The sequence below is a fragment of the Mya arenaria genome, chromosome 6 (genome assembly GCF_026914265.1).
Source record: "Mya arenaria isolate MELC-2E11 chromosome 6, ASM2691426v1".
In the NCBI taxonomy this organism is placed as follows: domain Eukaryota; kingdom Metazoa; phylum Mollusca; class Bivalvia; order Myida; family Myidae; genus Mya; species Mya arenaria.
In genome coordinates this window covers 65,690,663-65,714,893 of record NC_069127.1, presented here as the reverse complement: position 1 = coordinate 65,714,893, position 24,231 = coordinate 65,690,663, and the positions used below count along the sequence as shown (strand labels likewise).

Sequence of the window (24,231 nt, the reverse complement as noted above, 5' to 3'; positions counted from 1 at the left end):
AACATACACACGGGCACAACCTACCTCGATTTCCACATCAGCACTTAATCGGTATGTTGATAAATGGTTAGATTCTGAAAGATTAGGAATTCACAGGTGTAAAGTTTTTCGAGAGTCACTGTAAAGGAATCGTGCTAAATAGGTAAATAGGATTTCTATTTAACTTTCCAAACTGGTGAAAGTTTAGCGAAAGTATTAAGTTATATACAGTTTCAAAACAAAACGCTGTAGAGGAGATCACACGAGTAGGATGTTTATAACCGTGTTTAAATATTGATTATTACATTTCAAATTTATAACTTAAGCAACATAAACGCACGACGAAGCAGTAGTGTGTATAAGAAAGAATTGCTTACTTAATGGTATGCATTCTATTTTTTATTCTTTTTTCATAAAGAAGAACACAATATTATCATGATCTTATTTTATCCTTAAACGTTCGTACACCTGCGCCAAACTAGAAAATGTAAATAGGAGAAGTGTTTATCTACTCTCAGCGAACGTTCGGACCGTGACCAGACATGAAAAATGCGTACACTAAGATTGTCGCATTAAAACTGGCTGAAGTTCTTGTATCATTATTCGTCAAATTAAGATTGCCGTGACAAACCCAATGACTTAGGTATCAGGCCTACTTTATATTTGACGGTTAGCTATTCCTTGTGAATCTATTTTGATATCATATGAATGTAGATGCACAAATGTTAAAAGTACATGTACTACGACAAAACAGCTTTCTGATCCAAAAAAAGGTGGTGTCATGTCCGATTTGGATTGAATAAAGATCACAAGTTGAAAGTGAAAAACACGTAGTGTATTTTCGGTCATTTATTTTACATCAAAGTAATACGCAGGCAATGTCCCTTGAAACTATATCTAAATAATATAGGGTCACTGGTCATCAGCATTTATAATTAGTGTTAATGCAATGGTCGAATAACTAGCTTATTTGACGTTTATATTCCACAATCAATGAAAGTAGACCACACTACCCACTATTCTATTGCTATTGTGTTAATGAGCGAAATGAAGTATGAACAAAGATCGAACAACACGTTCATTTAGGAAATCCAAGGAATAGATTCTTTAAAACCGCATTTGAAATATTGATCTGTACATTTCAAATTTATAACTAAGTTTCCCTTAACAATGAAGTGGTAGTGTATAAAAATAATTGGCTTACAAACAATGTAAATATAATATTTCAATCGTTTTTAGTCATAATTTTACTTTGAAATTAAATAAATTATCCTTCATGTCTTAGACAGTTAAAACACATAACTATGCAATAAAATGGCGTAATACCTTTATACTTTCAGCTGGGAAAAATGGCAACAGCATTTCCAAAAGTAGAAAAAATCATCGCTGTCGATGAAAATTTGTTGACTTGTCAAATATGTATGGAGATGTTTGATAACCCAAGTATCCTACCATGCCATCATACGTTTTGTAGGAAATGCATTGTAATATTAGTCAGGAGCAACTGCTTTGTAAAACATGAGAGTTACATGTTTAACTGTCCAGTTTGTCTGCGAGAATTCAAAATTGAGAATGGGGAAAGGAATGTAAATGCCATAATGAAAGCATTTCCTGAAAACAAACTAATGAATGAATTGCTTGAGGGGACAAATACAAAGAAAGTGGCGTTTAATGATTTTGAAGAAGGACGCCACATTGATATGTTCATGACAGTCCAGCATTGTCTGTGGATTCATCATTGCTTCTTGTTTCTGTTTAAGAAGTATTTGGATGCACTTAATAGGTTGACAGTACTCAAAGGCAGCGAAGAAGCAATCCATTATGTGCATATCAATCGAAAACTTACAGCTATGTTCAGCGAAATTTTGTTGTTAACATTTGAGAACATCGGCGATGAAGCTTTTGAACGTATGTCTTCGACTAGTGTTGCAGCCAGTATCCAACATCGAATGATTTTCAATGGCAGACTGCGAGAAATAAATTGCATTTGGGAAAATATAAAAAAAAGTGGAATCCATTTATGTCATAGTGATAATCATCAACTGTTTATAACAGAAATGTCCAAATCTGACTGGATTCATCCTACAGCAGATAAGTGCCAACAAAAGTACGCGGAACGCCAAGGCATTTTGCTCATGGCGTATCACTCTGTTGGATTTAGTAACTTGTTTTCTTTAATGGTTCTGCTGATGAATATCAATTTTGAAAATGTCCGTTGGCCTATGCATTTTTGTATATTAAAAAACTTTAATTTACCCTGGAATCATATGGCATACATAGGAATGGTTAAAGTACTTGGCAGTATATTTCTTATTTATATGTGCGATGCTCTAACGTGGTGGTCAATTGTATTGTCAATAGTGTCAGCAAATTTCTTAGCTTACTGAATATTGTGGCATTTTCATCGAAACACCGACAAGAACAGTATGCATTTGCAGTACTTTGATATTTCATCAGGACTCATAACAAATATTCATGCAGTTGAAACACACGAGTTCTCAAATATTGGAAAAATTGTGCACAGCACGCTCTTTGTGGAGAACATATGCCGCCTTTTGTTTATCTGTTATGCATTTGTAAAGGGTATATCTTCTTCTACAATGTTGCCGATAGTCTTGTTCATATTTTATGACATTGCAGCAAAACTTGCATGCTTAATGGTATTGCATTTAGATAATCAGAGAAATGGTATCTATCTATCTACGTATGATAGTGACATTCAACGACCCACGAGAGCTAATGAACATTTAAGAATCATCTTACTTTCTTGAGAGTATTTAATGAGTATTTGATGCAACTGAATATGTAGATTGATAGGCTGTTAACAAGATTACTTGCCGCACGTTTACAGCAGTTTGCAGAGCGGTGTAACGAGACTCCAGTAATGTAAAAAACGACGATTTGTTAACCGAAGCTACGTCGATTTCTACTGGTTTCGCAACTGTTGAATCAGAAATCAATCGATCAAAAAAGATAATGATCCATATGAAAACAATTTTAAAGACATGCGATATTTAATTGGCGTTAATACCCGTTCAGTGGCCAACAAACTGATCAGGATATGTCCTTGTTGTCCATAGTGTGTCCCTTTCTAGGATTAGCAACCTTTTTTTCAATGTCCATGATTCATTGCATCTTTTTAACTCTAGACGTTTAGCTTTTTTGCATTTTAATCTTATCAGATATTTCAACCAGTTGAATTGTATTCTTTTGAAATCAATAATATCCAGAGTCTTTTATTCACTCAAGTTTGTGGTTTCCGAAATGGTGATCTGTATTATATACTCATTCCTTTATTTTCGCAGCGTACTTAGTTTTATGGATTATTTCTCGGCGAACGAGAAGCTGTGTTTGTTGCTGTGTATTGATTTCATAATAAAGACCATATGTAATCCTGCCAAAAGATTCTGTCTCATTCGTTGTAAAACATGTATAAGCAACTCTTTATTTTGGAAACGTTTGTCGCTTCTTGTTTACTGCTTACGCATTGTTCAAGTTTACATATTTGTTTTCAATATTGCCCATGCTTTGGTCCATGGCATATGACACTGTAACGAAACGGAATGTTTTTGTTTTTGTATAGTGGCGTAATGACAGTGCAGATTTCAACACTAAGACCACTCTTTCTTGTGACAATAGACTAACGTAGATACGATGAACTGTAACATATGTATCATAATCGACCTATTGCGCTGACAATATTGAAATCATGTGAAAGTTTGATTCGAATGATATTTTAGTGGCTTTTAAAAGACATTGAAAGCTCTATACTCTGTCATGCATGTTTTCAGTTCACATACGTGTATGCAGATATTTGTACTTATGCTTCCATTATTAGTTATTATAAAATTGATGAATCAGAATCTCCTCTACTGCTGGAATTATAGAATGGCAACACTGTATAGAACGTAAAGGGAATTATACTGTCTCACCGTAATATATTAAGATCACTTAAAGCTTCTACTAACATGACTTCACACTGGCGGTCATTGTTTTTGCACCTAAGAAATAAACAAGCGATCATTGAATTTGGCTTATGAATTCATACCTTATTAGAGTGAGGTTTGTGCACGTAAATTGGTTTAAACCCCCAGTAAATTTACATTTTACCGACAGTTCCAATGCGGTACCTAAAAATCCTTGATACACATACCTATTTTTTATATATAGAAAATAAGCACTGTGATTTTTGTGGAGTCTTGTGCTGTTGTTCCATGTTTCTTGCTTGTGATTTTTTTTTGTGTTCTATGTCTTTGGCGTTTACCCTGTGCCATTAAACGGGGTTTAACTTTTGGCTACTGAGGTTTTTCCTCTAGTTATTCACATAAATATTATCACTTTTGAATTCATGACCACTTGTTAATCATATTATGGCAACACTTTTGTGTTAACGTTACTACTATGTCGGTCTTGTGAATACATTCTTTAAGCGTAATAAGCAATTATTCGTTACGTTGGACATGTGTTATTATAATTTTTTTTTTTGCTGATTTGTACAATTTGAATGGAGTATACAAATTACTTTTACGAAAAGAATGTAACTTTTGGTCAATCAAAATATTTTTCTCTGTTATGAAATATTTGTATCCAAATGAACTAAATGTGTTAAAAAACTAGTTTATATAGTATGTATGCACTGTGCTGTTTGTGGTGTTTTGTGCCTTTCTTCAGTGTTTCTTGGTCTTTGGCGTTTGCCCATTGCCATTAAACCGGGTTTATGTTTAAACATTTTGCTACTGGGCTTATTTCTGTAGATTTTCGCATAAATATTAGAACTCCATTAAACCACAGACGACAATCTGTTTGTCTGGGGATAGTATTAGTGTGTCTGATTTGTGTGTAGCAGATGTATTAAACATAAATTAACAAAATACCTTCGTCTCGTGTATTCCGTAGAACCCTCCCGCCATAAATTGTACTCTACGTCGTACTTAAACACAATTTACTTGTTATGGTTTTAGGTATTTGTATCATGCCGAAATCTATGAAACGACACAACTGGCATTTGTTGTGATATATCATGCTATGTCCAAATGAAATGCTATTGTGTCTAGCCTCGCCGTCAGCCGATAACATGCTTCAAAGTTGGCAACGCAAGAACGTAACATCCTTTTTGTGGATTGTTTTTTTTACTTTTTTGTGGACTGTTCAAATATAAGATGATACAATTGCACGGGCAGGACATTTTCACAGGTCGAGCAATAACTGACGCTCACATGAATCGAAAATTTACGGCAAGATTCAATACATTTTACGAAACTCATTTATTACAAAAACAACGACAATTTGTTAAGCGAAGCTACAACTGTAGATAGACTTGAAGCTGTTGAAAAAGAAATATGTCAACCAGGAATCCACTTGTTTGATGAAACTTATACAAACTCTTTGAAAAACATGGAAACATGAGCTTGGATATATATATATATATATATATATATTGAAGAGATACAGGCCAACAAACTGATCAAGACAAGTCGTTGTTGTCCATAGCGTTGATTAAGCAAGCTTTTTTCTTTACCGACTCTGATCGTGTGCACTTGTTGAACACATGACATTTGCCCTTTTCCATAGCCACTCCATTCAAATTTGAAATGTTGAGCTTTGCTCCTTTCAATAGCAACTCAATTACAAATGTGAAATGTTGAGCTTTGCCCTTTTCCATAGCCACTCGATTTTAATATGAAATGTTGAGCTTTGCTCATTTCAATAGCAACTCAATTAAAAATGTGAAATGTTGAGAATTGCCCGTTTCTAATAGCCACTCTTTTTAAATATGAAATGTTGAGATTTGCAATTTTCCATAGCCACTCGATTCAAATTGAAATCCTTTTTATCGTTATTTTACTCTATGATATGGGAAATGCAAAACAATACATTTAGAGTATTACAAATACTTTTAGTTGGGTGCGAACCAACGCCGGTAAAGTCTAGATTTTATTTCACGCAAGATGATGGCTACCTTAACCACTAGACCACGAGGACTTAAATATTCTGTCATGTTAGTGACGGATTCATGGTCTAATGGTAATGAAATTGCTGTCAATTCAGTGGTCGTAAGTTCGATTCCCCGCAGAACAAGTAAAACATACCAATCGACTTCTGGGAGGGACGTTAAATGGGGGTCCCGTGTGACAGTGCTATACACTGCTGCTCGCAAAAGAACCAGGGTAGCTGTTACCAGGATTACATTCTGTGCACTATTCTCCAGAAACCTAAAATGACTATTAATCTGATTTAAGCACTCGCGAAATCGGCAAGGCCCGAGTGCGATTATGTAAAGCTTACACACCTTGACATGTCAACCATACATTGAAAACATCACGTGATAATGCCAATAAGCGAATGACGTAAAGCTGTTTACGCTTATATGCAAATTATGTTTTTCATTTTTTTTTTCAAAATTCGACCAAATATAAACACTTGCTGAAGGGTTCCAGCTTTTGGTATCTTATTTTTAACACTCCTAATGAGTTATCATAACTTAATTTGGCATACACACAAAAACGTGCACTGTACAAATAATTATCGAGTACCAATCTGCGAGTTTTCACTTAACAAGATCTGGATGTAGGATAAAATTGTTCTTTGGTCCAGACAACATTGATGATTTTTCAAATCCTTTATTTTAGAAACAGGAGCTTAATTTCATAATATAAATTTTCACTTGAAAATGTTCTGTATTTCTCTAGTTATGTATCCAGTCTATTCCGGCAACTTATCAGGTACTATTTGTAAAGCGCTATGCTCCGCCCACTTACCTACTTACCTACCTCATTAGTATATAGTGAGTCAGTGAAGGAATTTCTTTGGTGTTTTCAAAACATTTGTTTTTTTACTGAAGCATCGTGTGGACCTCGAATATTTATCAGACATGAGACTCTATCATAGTTATATTTTAATTTTAATTATTTCTGTAATATATAATCCCAAGTGGCACTGAAGTTTAATCTTTTTAAACTGCTTTTTTGTGTGAGGAATACACTTATCCGGTCGCCAATTCAATTAAAATATAATATTGAAATGAAATTTAGTTCTGTTTCATAGATTGAAGTATTGTTAGTAATTACTGTAATCACATACACGACTGTTACAACACAACACCACAATGTTTTTCATTGCGTGCTCTAGATATTGTATCTCAGGTGTCCATGAAATTCTTCTTTAGTCTGCATGATATCTGCATGATATATTTAACCCCATTTAGCAATGTTCACCTTTTCGTTACAGAATAGTAACGAACGTTTTCAGATGTGTCTTTGTGTTACAGTTTTTAAAAGTTTCATTTATATCTAAAATATGTACAGTGTTTAATTAAACTTTGCAGAAATGTTTCATATGAAGTCTTTAATTCGATAACGAATTTTAGAACGTAAAACGGTCTTTTTTATAAGTCTTTTTATCATCTAATCCTCAATTTGTTCACATATGTTTAGTAAAAATAGTTAGACCAGCTATATTTATTCATGTCGTAAAATACCAGAAACAGACGTGGTTCCTTCCTTGACATTTTACTGAACAAGTATAATACTAGTGATTCTATTAGAACTTACAGCAAAGTATTTCTGCAGTTACGAAGAATTTATTGTTATCAACACAAGGTTTTAGAACCCCAAGTTACACTAAACACTTCAAATTCAATAAAACTGAAAAAGAGGACGTCAAAGAAAACATACGTAAACGAAGACTTTCGGTAACCGTATGTACACGATGCTTTTGTATAAGAGGGATTTTTAACTACGACATTGAATTATGCTTTGTGTAGTACGTGATGCACATTATCTTGATAGTTCGTCCTAAAAACGACCATTTCTTAGAAAGTTAATGTTGAGTCCTCAACTGAAAATTAGATATCTGTTTCTTAATTTCATACAACAACGAATGATTATTTTGTTGTTAAGCATACGATATAAGTCAATATTTAATTGTCCGATAAAGAATATCAATCCACGCAAACTCAGTTTACATGAAAAAGTCCAGATATGAAAACAGTCCGACGCTAGATATGAACGACCGATTGTGGTATCTCCTTATCAGGTATGTCAGGTTAAAATCAACGATAGTCGGTGTTTATCTGAAGAATGCATGCACCATGCCAATTTATACCTCAAACGTCCTACATACATAATCGGTTTAATTGCTTATAAGTCAGTTTGCCTCTCAATGGTCGATAAGTGATATATTAATAAATTGAATGTCCTAAATACGAGGCCATGTCATTCTTAAATGAGTATACAGTGCACGTCGTATATTTCAATCTGTAAAAACTGTACTATTCGAAAAGAGTAAGTAAAATCTACAATTTCTATATTTTTGTCTCAATCAAAAGTTGCTAAATATCAACTTAAGTATTTCTATTACCTTGTGTGTGTCCTCATATATGCATTGATTGTTGAAAAATTTACTGATACAACGTAAATCTAAATTTTAGCAACTAATATGGCGACGGCGTATCCCAACGAAGAGATCAACATCACGATCAATGAAAACCTTATAACGTGTCAAATTTGTATGGAACGGTTTGATAGCCCAAGAATACTACCATGTCAGCATACATTTTGCAAAAAGTGCATCGAAACAATAATCAATAAAAACTGTTTAGGAAACCATGAGTGTGACATATTGCACTGTCCAGTTTGTAGGCGAAAATGCAAAATTGGGAAAGGACGAAAGGACATGGATGTGATCATGAAAGCCTTTCCAGAAAATAGGCTTATGAACGATTTAATTGAAGGTATGAAACGTAGCGAAACAGAAACAAACACAGTGGCCTTCGGCTACAACGACACAGAAAGTAGCCGTCATCCTTGTGAAAAGGTCCAGCAATGTTTGTGGAGCTATCATTGCTTTCTGCTTTTATTTAAGCAGTATATGGAAGCAATCTTTTGGATTAGGCTGTGGAAAAGCCAAGGACAGGCACTACACAATGCACACATTAACCGAAAGCTCACGGCTATGTTTAGTGATATAGTGCTGTCTATATTTTACAACAACAACCTTGTAAAATATACGCACGAATTTTCTACTCCTTCTGAACACACTGTTCTTCGACACATGAGTTACAACGACAGAATGCGCGAAATAGAAAATATTCAGGATTATATTAGAAAATGGGGAGGCAACTTTTGTGATGGTGATCAACACACGTTTATGGCTGATATGTCAAAATCAAACTGGACTCAAATGGAAAATAATAAGTGCCAACAAACTGATATGTCAAAATCAAACTGGACTCAAATGGAAAATAATAAGTGCCAACAAACTGACGCGGAGAGCCTTTCCCTTTTTCACATTGGTTTTCGGTCACTTGGATTCAGCAACCTCTTTTCCTTGACGCATTTGATTTTACTTACTTTTTTGCAATACAAACTTTGGCCTATACATTTTATGATTCTAGGAAAGCCATACATTTCACAGTTTCGAACCGTGCTGTTAGGAACAGTAATACTACATGGAACCATATTTCTTTTTTACGTATCCGGTCTTTTTGAATTTTGCTCAATAATGTTCATATTATCTTCAACCGTTATGGCATTCTTATGGTTGTGGATTTTGCCTCGTTTTAGAAGCACTTATAGCGTTCACATGCAAAGCTATGATATTTCAACAGGGGAGATCAGAAATATTAAACCATTCGGATTTTCGTGTTTTTCTCTTGTTGGGAAAATCGTCCACGCTACTGTTTATATTGAAAACACCAGTCGCCTTTTCTTTATAAGTTATGCACTGTACAGGTTTATATATTTTTTTTCAATTTCGCCAATTGTTTGGTTTATAATATATGATATCATGTTTGAAATCTTGAACTATGTTATAATGAAAAACGAAACAAACTTAAGACGAGCAGAGCAAAATTTAAACAGAAGCTACTATTTTTCGAACATGAGTCTACAAAGTTCTGAAGAATATGATGAATATGCATTTCCATCTGATTATTAAAACGACATTTCCCTGTCGAAATAAACACTCATGTCCGTCACTCTTTGTTTCTGTAGCTTTTTGCATAAACACTGAGTGAAACTTGAGAAATCCACAATGCCAGGTGAATGAACACAATACTTCTTTTTGTGTTTCGTTGTTTTGATATATAAAGCCAGTTTGAGTGATTTAATACAAATAAATTGTTATGCACAAAACAAAATTATGGCTGATTGTATTGATTTGTGATAAATAAATAAGAGTATAAAAATATAATGAAGAACAAGAACGAGGAATTGACGAATTTCGTTTTATAAGAAACGAACAAGAGAGGGAAATAGTCTTCCTACATAATGTTGTAAACGTGCATAATAAACAAGCATAAAACTCTCTTAATGTGGAAGGTAGAACCCTGCGCAATAACCTCATATTTAGGGGTTTCATAGAAAACATGAGTAAAAACTGCACACAAATCTTGATAGACGTTTTAAAAAGTCTTATGGTCATTGATTCGCATAGTCTATACATCACCCGGGCACACAGACTTGGCCAGATAAACCCTCGACAGACAGGACAAAGTCCGGATTAAAACTACTCAAGTTGTTCTTTTTTTGTGCATCATACCCTTTGAGGAGGATAAGTATAATGACCTCTATCCATATACCAAGAATTATTAACCTAGCATGCACACGTCTTGAATTACCGCAGGCTCAAGGCTAAAAGTGATATTTTCTTTGTTTTTGTGGCCATAGCAACTATAAAGTTTGTGTTGCGATTTTTTTTTGATCATCTGTTTGCAATCTATCCACAAACTAACTTTAATGAAATTAACTCTTGCATAATTTTACTAGATATCAAGATCAAATAAAAACGGTATGTTAACCATTTAAGTTGCTATAGCTAGTTAACTACATAATGGTCCTCTATAAACATACATAGTTTTTATAAGCTAGTTTGAATGCATACGGTGTTATTGCAGCGTCCAGCTTTCATAACGAACATAGACGACCATAAGGAAACCTAAAACATACTTTTCTTATAAAAGAGCCTACAAAATACTCAAGCTTGTATTGATTAATCGAAATCCGGTCGAACACGGGCATACTGATGAAGCATGGACAAGATTTATGTGGGCGTATATGTATGGATAGATTAGGGTAAGGTCGGTTGCAAGGATTCGGGTCAGTAGGATGTTTGAGTTGCAAACAAGGGTAATGCTTAAAGTAAAAGTGTGATAACATAACACAAACTCACACCGCAGGAGCAACTTATACGTTCAAGAAAATGCGTAGTATACACATAAAACTATACAAAGAAAATGACAGCGACCCTGTTTAGAGGCACAAGGTTCAACAATTTACAGGAATTAATTCAACAATATACACATATCGTCACAAAATAACAAGAAGAGAAAACACATATATTAAATTGTTGCGAATGTGTCGCTTGTCGGATTGTCTATTACTGTTCCCAAAACATTGCAATGACCCTGATAATCGGCGTTACTGATCCAAAAATCAACAAAGGTCATTTACTGGCCATGACCAATGAGAATACTCTGTTTAAAAACTATTTACCAAGTCTTTTAAAAGTTGCTGGATCCGTTTTCACTCACATCGTGAGTCTGAACTTATTAAGACTTAAAAATGCATTTTTTAAACTCGTTGTAAAATTGCTTTTGAAGAGCAATAATATTTAAAAAAAACTTCACATGTTTAAAATAACAGGTTTTACAAAAATCTCATCAATTGTAAAAAATAATTTTATTAAAGATATTATGTAACTTTTTACACGTAAGTGAATACGGACCGATATCGGAAACGAAAGATTAACGATAAAGTGGACAACGACGCCGGACAAAGTAATCCCTACGTTTTTGCATTGCTTTGCATGTGACACAAAATGTAACAATGTCTTGAGGAGAAAAAACTTGTGCTGACGCTGTTTCGAAACATGACTGTCTTGTAAATGAAAGTTTCATTAAAATAGCTTCTCTTCAAGGTAACGTCGGGTGAATATTTAAAGGCCGGGATGCCTGACCCCAAATATCCTACCGGACAGCAATTAAGCCTATTTGGCAGAGGAGGCGTGGTTAATCGGATTTATGAGGTCTGCTCTGGTCAGCAGTTTTGATTGTAAACATGCACATGGCTTGTGGTCATTCAGGACAGAGTGGTACATAAGAATTCATCCATTGGTTTTTCATTTGAGATGAGATAAATAAAGTTTCGTATACCATGACCAATACTTCTACGAATTGTGTTATAATAAGCCATCTCAAACTATCAAACTATGATAGTAAACCTGTAGTAAATAGGAAATGGTAGTGAAATTCAGTTGGCTGTTAGAGGGTCATGAACTTTCAAGATCTGTCAATCAACATTGCTGGGAAATTTGAATTTGTTTGATAGTTACAAAAAGATATTTGAAAGTTGAAAGTTGTATTTATAACTGTCTGAGAGACTTGAAATTCACAAAATATGTTTTTGATACATTTAATGAACAATCTTGCAAATTTTAGGTTTTTTTGTTTGTTAATTATTTGTATATTTGAAAAAATGTACTGGCAGTCTGTACTAGCAGACAGCTCTGTGAGGTCAAGTGAAGTGGGCATTTTTTCTGACTGTCTGCCTTTTATACTATTACCCCTGCCTTTAATTAAGTAAAAAATAGCAGCATTTTCACCCCATTAATATGAATCTGAAATAGTTGTTTCCATAGTGCGTGCTTGCGAAAATAAACAGTTCTACAGAATTCTTCCATTTATAAGTTTTATGTAGCCATGGAATGTGATCTTAATTACGTGGTTTATGTGACAAGATTTCCCCCAGTACCAATGAAGTTATCTTTAAATAAACCTACATGAATCGAGATATTTAATTTTTATTTTTGCCGTAAACTTGACCAATAAGTCACGTGGGTTTTATCTCTTATTCATAAATAAGACGGCAGTATATCGCCGTATTATCAAATTTGATGACATCACGTTAAATGTTATCTTGTACCTTCTGTTTAAACAGTTCAATTGGAGACGTTAACATATTCTTTTTGACACAATGTTTTTTCCCCCAATATTTGAAGTATGCCCCCATTCGAAGATGAAGGGATATATTGCTTTCCAAATGTCGTCGGTCGGTAGGTCGGTCGATCGGTATGTCGGCCGGTCGGTAGATCGGTAGACCAAAGTTTGTCCGAGTGATAACTCGACAATGCCTTGCCATATTGTCCGCAAACTTGACTTTGAGATTTGGCATGACTAGTGCATGATCGAGATTGATTTTAACGTCATCGATTCGAAGGTCAAGGTCACAGCTTGTCAAAGTTATATGCCTGGACCTAAGGTCTTCAATCTTGACATTGAGGATGGGCCTGACTAGAAAATTTATTGAGGTCATCAGGCCAATGGTCAATGCCACAGTGATCTTGACTGCGAAACGATAGTCCAAGTGATATTTGACAAAACCTGCACCCATGGCCCCCAAACTTTAAATGGAGGCTGGGCGTGATCAGCACATGGCCCTTTTTGATTTGAGGTCATCAGGTCAAAGATCAAGGTGACATTGACCTTGAATGCGATAACCTTGTTCTAGTGATAACTAGACAATGCATATACGGATGGTCCGCAAACTTTAGATGGAGATTGGGTGTGACTAGTAGATGACTCTATTGATAATAAGGTTATGAGCTCAAATCTGCTGGCATTTCGATTCATGCATATTTGATTTTATTGTCCAAATTTTGCTGACAACATGGCGCTCAGGAGGGCATTAGGTTTTATTTTTATTGAAATTATCAAGTTGTCATCCCTTCATAAATTAACAGTTTATTTGATCTGACAATAATAGTGACACTGTAGATATTTTCACATTTTGCTTACTCAGGTGAATAATGGATGAAGTTCCTGGCAAGAAACTCCAGGCAGATAGCTCTGCTCTTGACGTGACCTATTGCCAGCCCTTCTCCCAGGATGATGAAACACTCTCAGCGGAGGCATACTGTACTGTTTGCAAGGAATTTATGTGCTCTACCTGCACGAAAGTGCACAAGAAACAAAGAATGACAAAGTCCCATACACTTCTTGACAAGAGTTCAATGCCTTTTACCATGAGACACTCTCTTATCGAAGAAGAAAGGACAGAGGCTTGCGCAATCCACCCTGGCGAATTTATCAAATATTTCTGTCTAACCCACTCTGTCTGACTCTTAACTGCGGACATTGTTCAGTTCTTAATCATAAATCATGCACTCAACAGATCATTTTTGAAATAGCAGAAGCCTTCAAAAATGGCCCGGGTTATGAAGACATCAAACAATTGCTTGCCGAGTTACTGAATGACATCGAAGCATGTGCTTCGAATGTTGAAGACAACATAAAGCTAGTAGAACAGTTTAGTGAACGGGAGATAACGAAACTACGATAATATCGAAACCAAATCAACAAATACTATGACGAACGTGAAAAGGCTATTCTGAACATTATTACCCAGATGGAAAACATGGATAAAACATTACTGGACACCCTGAAACCAAGATGTGACAAGCTTAAGTCCCTGGTCAATGAAATAAAACCAAAACTAGAAGCACAAGAACGCAATGCTAGCCAGTTGTTTATAGAGGCCCAAAAAGCTAAGATCTTGCTGAAAGGAATGCAATCAACCCTCGCTGAGATAAACAAGGAGAAGAAAATACAAATGTATCAGTTTAGGAAGGACCCTGTCTCTGAGAGGATACTGGCATCAAAGACTTGGTACTATTGCAGAGATGGGTATAACAGAAGGGCTAGGTATTTGTTTTGTTATTTGGATAATTTATTTATATGATTTCAGATTTCTTAATATATCTTTCCAATGATAACACATATTTGATACATTTTAGAGAGCATTTTTATTACTAAATGTTTTTATCTATAGACCAAAGGTGTGAGCGATCAATTTTCACAAAACAAGACAAAGGCAAGACGAATGCTACTTTATCTGATGCGATAGTATAGAACAAGTAGTGGGGGATTTGCATACTGCTAAATCAGATGCTGTTACCAACGTTAACGTAGTTGGTGATCTTCATGTTAACCTAACTCAAAATATCACAGCCAACACAACGGCAACAGATATTGGAAAACAGAAATCTTCAAAGGGAAGGAAAAAGAAAAGTAAACTTGCTTGTTAAGCTAAACTGATACATTTATTGCATTTCTTCTTTGTTTGAATGGAAATGCTCATAAATAATTTGATCATGATCAAATTATCTTAAATCAGATGATAAATAAAACATCAGTGAGATATTATTCAATTCATAAAATTGTTGAAACTTGAAAGTTTTCTTACCACAGACAAAGGCAGAAAAAGAACCATTACATCTGATGCTGCCATCAACGTACAAGCAGGTGGAGATACACAGATTGTCCAAAGAAACAAGGTCTCGGATGATACAGTGCACACAGGACTACGATATAACCCAATCCATTACAAAGTAAATATATTTACTTTTTAAAGAAACAGCTAGAGTTGTATATTGTTTTTATCTTCAGTGCATAATGCTGTTCATTTAAGAGGCACCAATACGGTTTGAAAACATGATATCATTTAAATAATTTCATAAATAGAATTGGTATTGTATACAATTACAAAAGCATATCGATAATGTCTACTTGTTGTGCGATTTTGTCACTAATTTCCAAAGAATTACATACACAAGAAGCAGTTAGACATATCTAAAAGCTGTTTGATTCCAATGTCGGGATAACCAATACACAAGAAGCAGTTAGACATATCTAAAAGATGTTTTATTCCAATGTCGGGATAACTATGTAAGCCACTTGCTGGAAAAGAAATAGTTTACAAACATTTAAGCTACTTTTAAAAAAATAATTATTGCGTGCTACGATTCAATATTGCCATGATGCCAATGAAGGACATTGTTATTATTTATGTTGTTGTTGTTTTTGTTTTAGAATATTTTAGTCGAATCTGATCCTGAGCATACTACAAAAGCTTAATTTAAAAGCTATGTCGCAGTTCAGCTGAACTAGGTTTTGGTATATGTCTTACATGCTTCGGAGCATTTTTTGGAATGGTCACCTGCAGAAAATGTTAGTTAAGGGGTCGAATTTATCTGTTTTTGATACTCGCATTTTTAAGTCAACCCTTTATGTTCGCCCGGAAAAGAAATATTGTATGGAAAGCACTGATTTTACGCAGAGTTTTATTGTTTTAATGAATAACCGTGTAACTGTATATTATCTGATCCACTATCTGTTTACTGCATGTTGTGGATTGAAGTTACCATTGGCATTAATGTTTATTCTCATCAACTGATTCATTCGCTTAGTACTTAGTGAGCACGTTCAGTCAGCTATAACGCATTTCATCACAGAAAAGGCTTGCTCGCAAGCAGCGTTGCTAAGTGGGTAAAGGCCAGGCCAGTTAAGTGAATGATCAGCAAATGTTTTTTGTTCTCTCCCCTTTCGATATCCTCCTTGCTAACCCTCCGCCAAACATTCAAAGGATATTTACCTCTAACGTGCTGATTTCTGGATACATACAGAAGATCACATCCCGCATGAACCAAAGGTGTTTCAAAGTGATAATATAATGCCTGCAAATCACCATCACCATACAAAGTCAAAGTTTGCCTCCCTTTATCGTTTGGTCAAATTTTCGGATCAAACTCATGACAGCTTAGAAATCGGGGATCTGCTTCAACATTGTCAAGCCTCCTTTGGATACAGTCTGTAACTGATTACAATTCCCCTCCTCTCTCCTGCTAGGATTTCACTGTCAAAAATCTTCAACAAAGCTTCACCTTTGTACTCATTTCCATTTAGATTTTCTCAAATTTCTGTCATACAATCTCCAAGTGTCCTAAACATTCGTTTGCAATTTGCAGTTTAGTTTCGTGCTTTTTTTCCATGTTTCTTGTTTGTGATTTTTTGTTTTATGTTCTATGTCTTTAGCGTTTACCCAGTACCATTGGACCGGGTTTATGTTTGAACGTTTTTCTACTGAGCTTGTTTCTGTAGTTGTTCTGTTGTTGTAGCACTTGAAAAAGTTAGATCTTCTCGTTGAAACTGAAGAGATTGTTTTGATATTTGTTTTAAAAAATCGTTCATAAAATGAATGTACCAGACAAATTTGTACTGCATGACCTTTCTCAGTAAGCCTTCCCTCTTGGCTTTATACCCAACCCTGTTGGTAGCATAGCACTTTAACTCATCATATGCATGACAAGAACATTCCGTTTTTTATCAGTTAAGATATTGCCCTCAATTTGTGGTCCACCCGCATTGTGCCATTGCATCTTTCTGGTTTTGTGAACTGGGTTTACATAATGTCCGGAGTTTCACCGGCTTCCTTTATCCTCTCAGCAGAACCTTTATTAAAGTAAAAGACACTTGTCAGTACATCACCCACTGTTTCAAGATACTCCCCACTCTGCAAGACACCGCACGGCTAAAATCCAAGGAGCCTGGCCCTGATCCTGAACCTTTTGAATAACACCCCGTGTCTTATCCATCATGATGCGCCATCTGAACAAAAACCTATTGTCTTGTTTTTGTAATCAGGCATTTCAAACTCATCAAATGCAGCGTCAATAGCAGCTACAGTACCATCAGCCTTTGTATTTGGAGGTTCTACAAGTTTTATGTAGCAAACCTTTGGTTGAAAGTCATCGAGAACACTTACCATTATGACCTCTTTCTCAGATGTTGAATTGTCAGTTGAACCATCACAGTATGTACTTAGGAATAGAGAATTATTTAACAAAGTTTTCATGTTTGACAAACATACAACCTGCTATCTGAGAAATAAACTCAACACATGCCTTATCATTTAGGTAGGTATCACCTAAAGAAACCTTTCTAGTGCATAATAAATGATAAGGGTTTGATATATAACCCAGTAGTAAATGCTTTTTCAGTGTTAACAAAAATCACAATCTAAAGACGTAAGGTGCATAAACATGGTAAACGTATCGAGTCAGTCTAGTGTTTGACGCAGTCTGTGCAAAATATTTTGCAAACGTTCCCATCATCGTTTGTGTTGAGGGTCAGTTTAATGCATCCCGATCTGGCCACTTCAGATGATCTTATGGCTTTTGGATCATTCTCTGATCTTCGGCCAAAAGACGATATTTTTGGTACGTTATTTTAAGATACTGTACATAAGGTTTTATTGAAGATACATTTAATAGACGTATCTGAACGATCTTTTAAGACAGTTTTAGATAAAAGTTATTTCGAAAGTGCTTAGACGTTTTCTTTAACATTTAATTGTATTATAAATTCAGATAGGCAACTAATGAATACTAAAATATGATTTATTTCAGAATTTGATAATGGTATTTATCAATCTTTGCTACAGCTGGATGGAACGATACCAGTCTTATTCAAAGGTGAGTGAGACTTACAGTTGAGTTGAAAATTATTAACATTACACTATAAGTAGTCTTAATAGTGAAACTCAGTCAACGCAATCTTGCCAGGAAAAAGAACGAAACATATTTACAGCACATTTAAATTTCTTCCAATAATGTAACTTAAACCAAATATTTAGAAAGATCACTGGCGCATCTAATGCATGGGCTCTCAAGTTTTTATTATAATAATTTGTACCCTCTAATATCTGTATTTTATCTTTACCGGTAAAACAGAACAGATTATAAAATTCATATTAATTATATTGAATTTCACATGAAAATGTTATTTGCTTAATCACATATGCCTTCACTACTTAAATAGAACTAATTTTCCCAGGTTAGACATTCAATATGGTAAATAATAGAAACTTTATTTTATAAAGGTTACATAAACTTTGTTACACTTTAAAACAAGCGGTTTTGAATTATGCTGAGTATTCGTACATGTCTATTAAAATTAGATTTGGACAGTTGAATACATATTTTAAAGAGTATCAAACCAATGTATCGAAATGAACAATTAGATCATTAAAACACACACACAAAAAAACAACATATTTTAAAGAGTGTTTTGGGGACTTAAAATTACAGATAATAAAATTATTTCCTGAAAGTTACAAGTAAAATAATTTAGGTTGTGAAATTTGTAATATTCACATTATAACCTACGTTTTAGTTACTGATAAACGTTGGTGTACTTAGCAATACAGTTGGTAGACCGGACACAGCCGGGCGCCATTTTAATTGTTTAGTAGAACAAAAAGAAGTCTAACCTTCCTTGTGTTGAGCGCGAAATGCCCCAAAAACATGTAATCATGATCCAGCCCGCATGCTCGAGCTTCTTTAAAACAAATTAATGTCATTATTGAATATGGCGATTGCAATAGAATTTTGGTTGTAAGAATAGAATATATGGTTATTATAAATATGGTTATTAATATTGGTTGTTTAAATTATTAAATTTGAACGAGTCCGCCAATTCAATTGGCCTTGGGTTGAGTCGGAACTATAATAAGTTTCATCTAAACATATTTATTACCTTTTTTAACGAAAAATGGATTATAAGAATGAGGATGTCACTGGGCGTGCGTGCGGACTAGCGGCATCATACATTAGTTACCGCCCAATAACTTAGTTGACTGTCCGGTTGGCGCAGTGTCTAGCAGTCTAGTTTCTCACCTAATCTACCCGTCTTTGATTTCTGGCCTGGGCAAATGTGAGTTTGGTTTGAGGTCATCAAATCCGACAAGTGGGTTTCCTTCTTGTACTCCGGTCCCCCCCTACAACACCAAGACCATAGTCTCGAAAAAAGCGTGCCAGCGAGAGTAATTATGATACTGTTGGAATATCTTGTTCAACAATCGTTGTAAATATAAAGTTTAAATCAATTTAATGATACAAGTATTGATAAAAACATTTATTTATAAGAATACGACCTAATCGTCTGTATTCTTTCAATCAATGTTCATCATTGACTGTTTTTGTGTCGCCTGAAAAGACGACATATAGGGGTTACTTTTGTCGGCGGCGTCGGTGGCGGCGTCGGCGGCGTCGGCGGCGTCGGCGGCGACGTCCGCGTCCCATTTTCGCTTGTCCGGGGTATATCTCGTGAACTTTAGGAGGTATCAACCTGAAACTTATTTCGTAGGTATATCTGATTGAGGGAAAGTGCAGTGCACAAAAACCGTAACTCTTGCATCAATATGTTTAGAGTTATTGCGCTTTAATGTCGACAGTAAAGAATTCGTCAGGCGACACATCCGACTCGCGGAGTTCTAGTTATTATTTAAAGCTGTTTTATATTTGAAGGTAAATACTTTTCGAAGATAGGACGCTACGTGATACTTTTGCCCGAGTACCTCATTATGGTCTCCGAGACGTAGTCGTGCTTACATGTTAGGATAGCATTCCTAGGTTTATCATAATATATTTGAAAACCATTTTTAATAATCAAGGGTAATGCGACAACTATATTGTGGTGAGGATTTGCACCAACAATTGACTTGATAATGGAAAAAGTGACATTACACGAATTCTTAAGGCTTTTTTTATTAAACTGAGTTCGAAGACCAGTCTTCATGTGTGTTTAAATCAACTATAGTTAACTGTGTAATGTTTAGTAGAACTGCAGAAATAAAATTATACTGTAAAGTATGTTTTCAAATTATAATTAGCTATGCATTCACCTTTTCACTCCAGGGAATGTATACAACATCCCAATCTGTATCTGGTTGATGGAAGATCATCCATACAGTGCTCCGATGGTGTTTTTTTAAAACCAACAACCACCATGCGTATCAATTCAGGAACAAATGTTGCCATGGATGGGAAAATATCGCTGACATACTTACGGGATAATATGTGCGTTCATTGAATGTTATTTGCATGTTGGTAGTTTTCATCAATTTGTTATGGCTTTGATACCTTCATCATAGTGGGTCAATATATATTGTAAAGATTGTCTTCAGACGTAAATGATATAAAAAAACCAATATGTAGAAGACTTTAGGATTAGTATGCATTTATTTTTGAAATAAGTATATTGGATGTCACCACGCGGGACAAGTTGTGTTTTCTGCAAGGCACTGTTGTATAGCATTTTTGATTTCAGCCCGGCTCTGACCTCTGTGGGATGATCGAGAGCTTGACAGTTGTATTTGAGGAAAAAACTCCTGTCTACAGAGTTAAGATGAACATTGATGCCATGGTGGAGACAGTTTAAATGTTACAATACAGTTAAGTGAAATCATGGATCAAAGAAAAATGGGACACAAATACGTATATATGTCCGGCACACTTAAATGATGCATTGAGTATATAACAGAGTGTTATTTATTTAAGTGTACTTAATGTTGAGAGTTAACAAACGAAATCCATGAAATCCCCGACATTGATTGCCTAAAAAGCATGATCGTACTCAGCTTTAGGAAAGACATTCAACGTTAGCTAAAAAACTAGTTGCCCAAATACAGCTCACTTCCTGTAATCTACTTTGTATATGTCTACATGTATCTATATCAGTGCAAAGTTTGATGTAGCAAAAATTGCTCAGACACCGCTCCACTCTGCCTTTCCTTCTTGCGCCCAACAAGCCATAATTCGAATTATACAACCACATTATCGATGTTCGATATAATGTTATTGACAATAATGATCAAACATGAGCATACAGTTTTGAAATAACTCGTTATAAATGGTTATGGTATTATATTATTAACGTTAGGTTTGACATATGGTGACCAATATAAGTATATAAGGAGAGATTATTAAGACCATTCATTTGACCCCTAGGGACAAGGTCAAGGTAACTGCTTATAAAATAGAAAATGGTTGGTACTGAATATCTTTAGTTCGGGTTATATCGCAACCGAACTTATATAGGAAAGAGCTCATTGAGACCTTTCATGGATTTTTTTCGAACTCCGAGAGTCACGATGAAGATCAAGGTCACTGCTACTAGAAATAAAAAATGGTTAGTATGAATAACTTAAGTTGGGTTGGCATATTGTGACTTAACATGATATATAGGAAAGGTTTATTGAGAACTTTCAAGGGATTGTGTGTGGGGCCCCTTATGATCAAGATCAGTGCAACTTGAATTAAAAAATAACCATAGTTAGGGTTGAAATATTGCATCCAAACTTGGTATGTAGGAAGAGTTGATGTAGTACTTTCATGGGATTAATTTGGGGCCTCCATGGTGAAGATAAAGGTAACTGTTATTAAAAAACAAACAGAATTGAACCGCACAGCGAAGACTGAAGCTCTTCTGTCAATCATTTTAAAACTGGTCTCATCGAATCTTATCGTTACTATTTTAATTCGTCTTTTTTGCCTCTGACAGGCACATATTACATCATTATTGTTTTCATTTCTTAGACAAAGCGGCATTTAGTCGAGCGTGCTGTCCTACGACAGGAAATCAAATATTCCCAAAATAAATTATTCATACCTTTTGATGGCGTGGTTCAGCCAGTTAGTGTTATGGAGCGCAGATGTGAGGTTATAGGTATATCAATACCATAGACACAGTTCTAACGATTTTTTATGATACCTTTACGAAATAAAACACTATAAATACATGAGTAACTCTTGGTGAATATGGACGTCCACCCGTTAGTGTTACTTACTTTGTTTATTGTATTTAATTAATTGTGTTAGTGCTATTAACCATGTCTGATCATAGTTGCTGTTGCTTTTCAATCCACTTTCAATCGTTCATGACTCAGTAAGGAATTGTTGTGCTACCAAAATAATTTTTTATTCGCGTAAAGTTTTGGATACATTTGGTTTGACCAACATGTAGGATCGATAGATTTATTTATATGTTCATTGAGACAACGTATAATTGTCTGTTTTGTCCAAAGCTAGCACAATAATATAAACAGAAATTCTCCAGAGGTCACTATTGAACAAATATAAAACAATAAGGACATTTGCGACATTCACTTATTATTTAAAGTTCTTGACCTGTAGATATTTAAGCGTTCGCATGTTGTTATGATAGCTCTATCATATTTACTCTGTATTCATCTGTAAACTATACCAATGATTTCTTCTCACTAATGACTTCTGAAAATGATGGAACGATATTACAATTAGCAATAAACATGTAAATATTTGTGTTATTTGTTTTAGTAATATTGTATTATAATGCATGCATTGCAACTGCAACTATTATGATTGATGTAAATAGCGTGTACTTGGAGAACCATATCCTTTGTCAACTTCAATACAATTGGATAAGCTAAGTTGAGTTAAATAAAATAGTAATCCCCATTTTTCGAGAGATGTCGAAATTTCTTTGTAATTAATGTGTAATGATTGGTTATTAAAATAATCGCCTCATTTCGGAACTCCAATTTTGCAAGAGAAGTACGCGACGGGTTATCTTGCGATGCTTAATTACAGAAAACTATAAAACTGAAAAAAAATAATTTCAGTTTGAAACGCTAACTTTAAAAAACAACTACATATATACTGAATATGGCTCTACTGGAATTTCGTGTCAATACAATCAAGATTTGAGATTCATGTACAAAATATGCACAATGAAGTGCTATATGGTGATTTAACGTGTATACATGTATATGTAATACAAAATCAAGCAATTGACCAAAATAAGACTTCAACGTTCGCGCGTGTTTAAAGGTTCGCCTACTGGCAATCATCTGATACACACTCCCTGTGTCAGAGTTTGCGTCGGCAATGTATCAGCCAATAAGTTTTAAGAAGGCCTCGTTCGCTAAGCTCACTCCGCCCATTCTTAATAATTAAGAATTCACTTCATGTCATCTAACTTTTAATTAACAGTGACAGTATACCACGTGATAAATTGCGTCATAAATGCCACGTCATGAAGTAAGATTAATAAAATAGTAAGCTTATTATATATGTACGAAATAACTTTTCCAAATTCTTTTTCGATATGATGGCATGTTTTCAACTTCGTCATAACTAAATTGATTCGGTTTACTTCTTGTAATACCTTACACACTCCTTCATATGTAATCAATGTATTTGCGCTACGGCATTGTCTTAAAAAAAGATTTCACTTCCATAATTATGAAAGGGAAGAATAAGCTTTTCAAATAAATATAACTTACGTTTAACAGAAATGTTCGTAAATTTGTACAATCACATCGTTCATCTTAAAAATTGCTTTTCACTCTAAACCTATTTTGGGCATCTGAAAATAAGCCACCTGGAGTAAAAACCGTTCCCAGATAAGTAAACTGATTAAAAATCTGAGTTTAATTACAATCGATTTTCCTTTGCCGGGAGTTTTACTTCCTTCCTTAAAGTCATTAGAGTTTGTTTTTCGCAATATTCACAACCTATGTCCATTTTGAAAATAAAAATGAAAATAAACACATTCTGACCGAATATGTCAGACCCAACAGCAAATGTATGACAAGCCAG

The 24,231-nt window shown here is 34.8% G+C and overlaps 1 protein-coding gene across 1 annotated transcript; it reads left to right on the top strand.

The window, feature by feature from the left end:
* The first annotated feature begins 8,182 nt into the window (after positions 1-8,182).
* Positions 8,183-10,918, top strand: LOC128237973 (uncharacterized). Its single transcript, XM_052953547.1, has 3 exons — positions 8,183-8,261; positions 8,408-9,417; positions 10,874-10,918. The coding sequence occupies exons 2-3, from the start codon at positions 8,416-8,418 to the stop codon at positions 10,916-10,918; spliced, it is 1,047 nt and encodes a 348-aa protein (XP_052809507.1). The 5' UTR covers positions 8,183-8,261; positions 8,408-8,415.
* Positions 10,919-24,231: the final 13,313 nt, after the last annotated feature.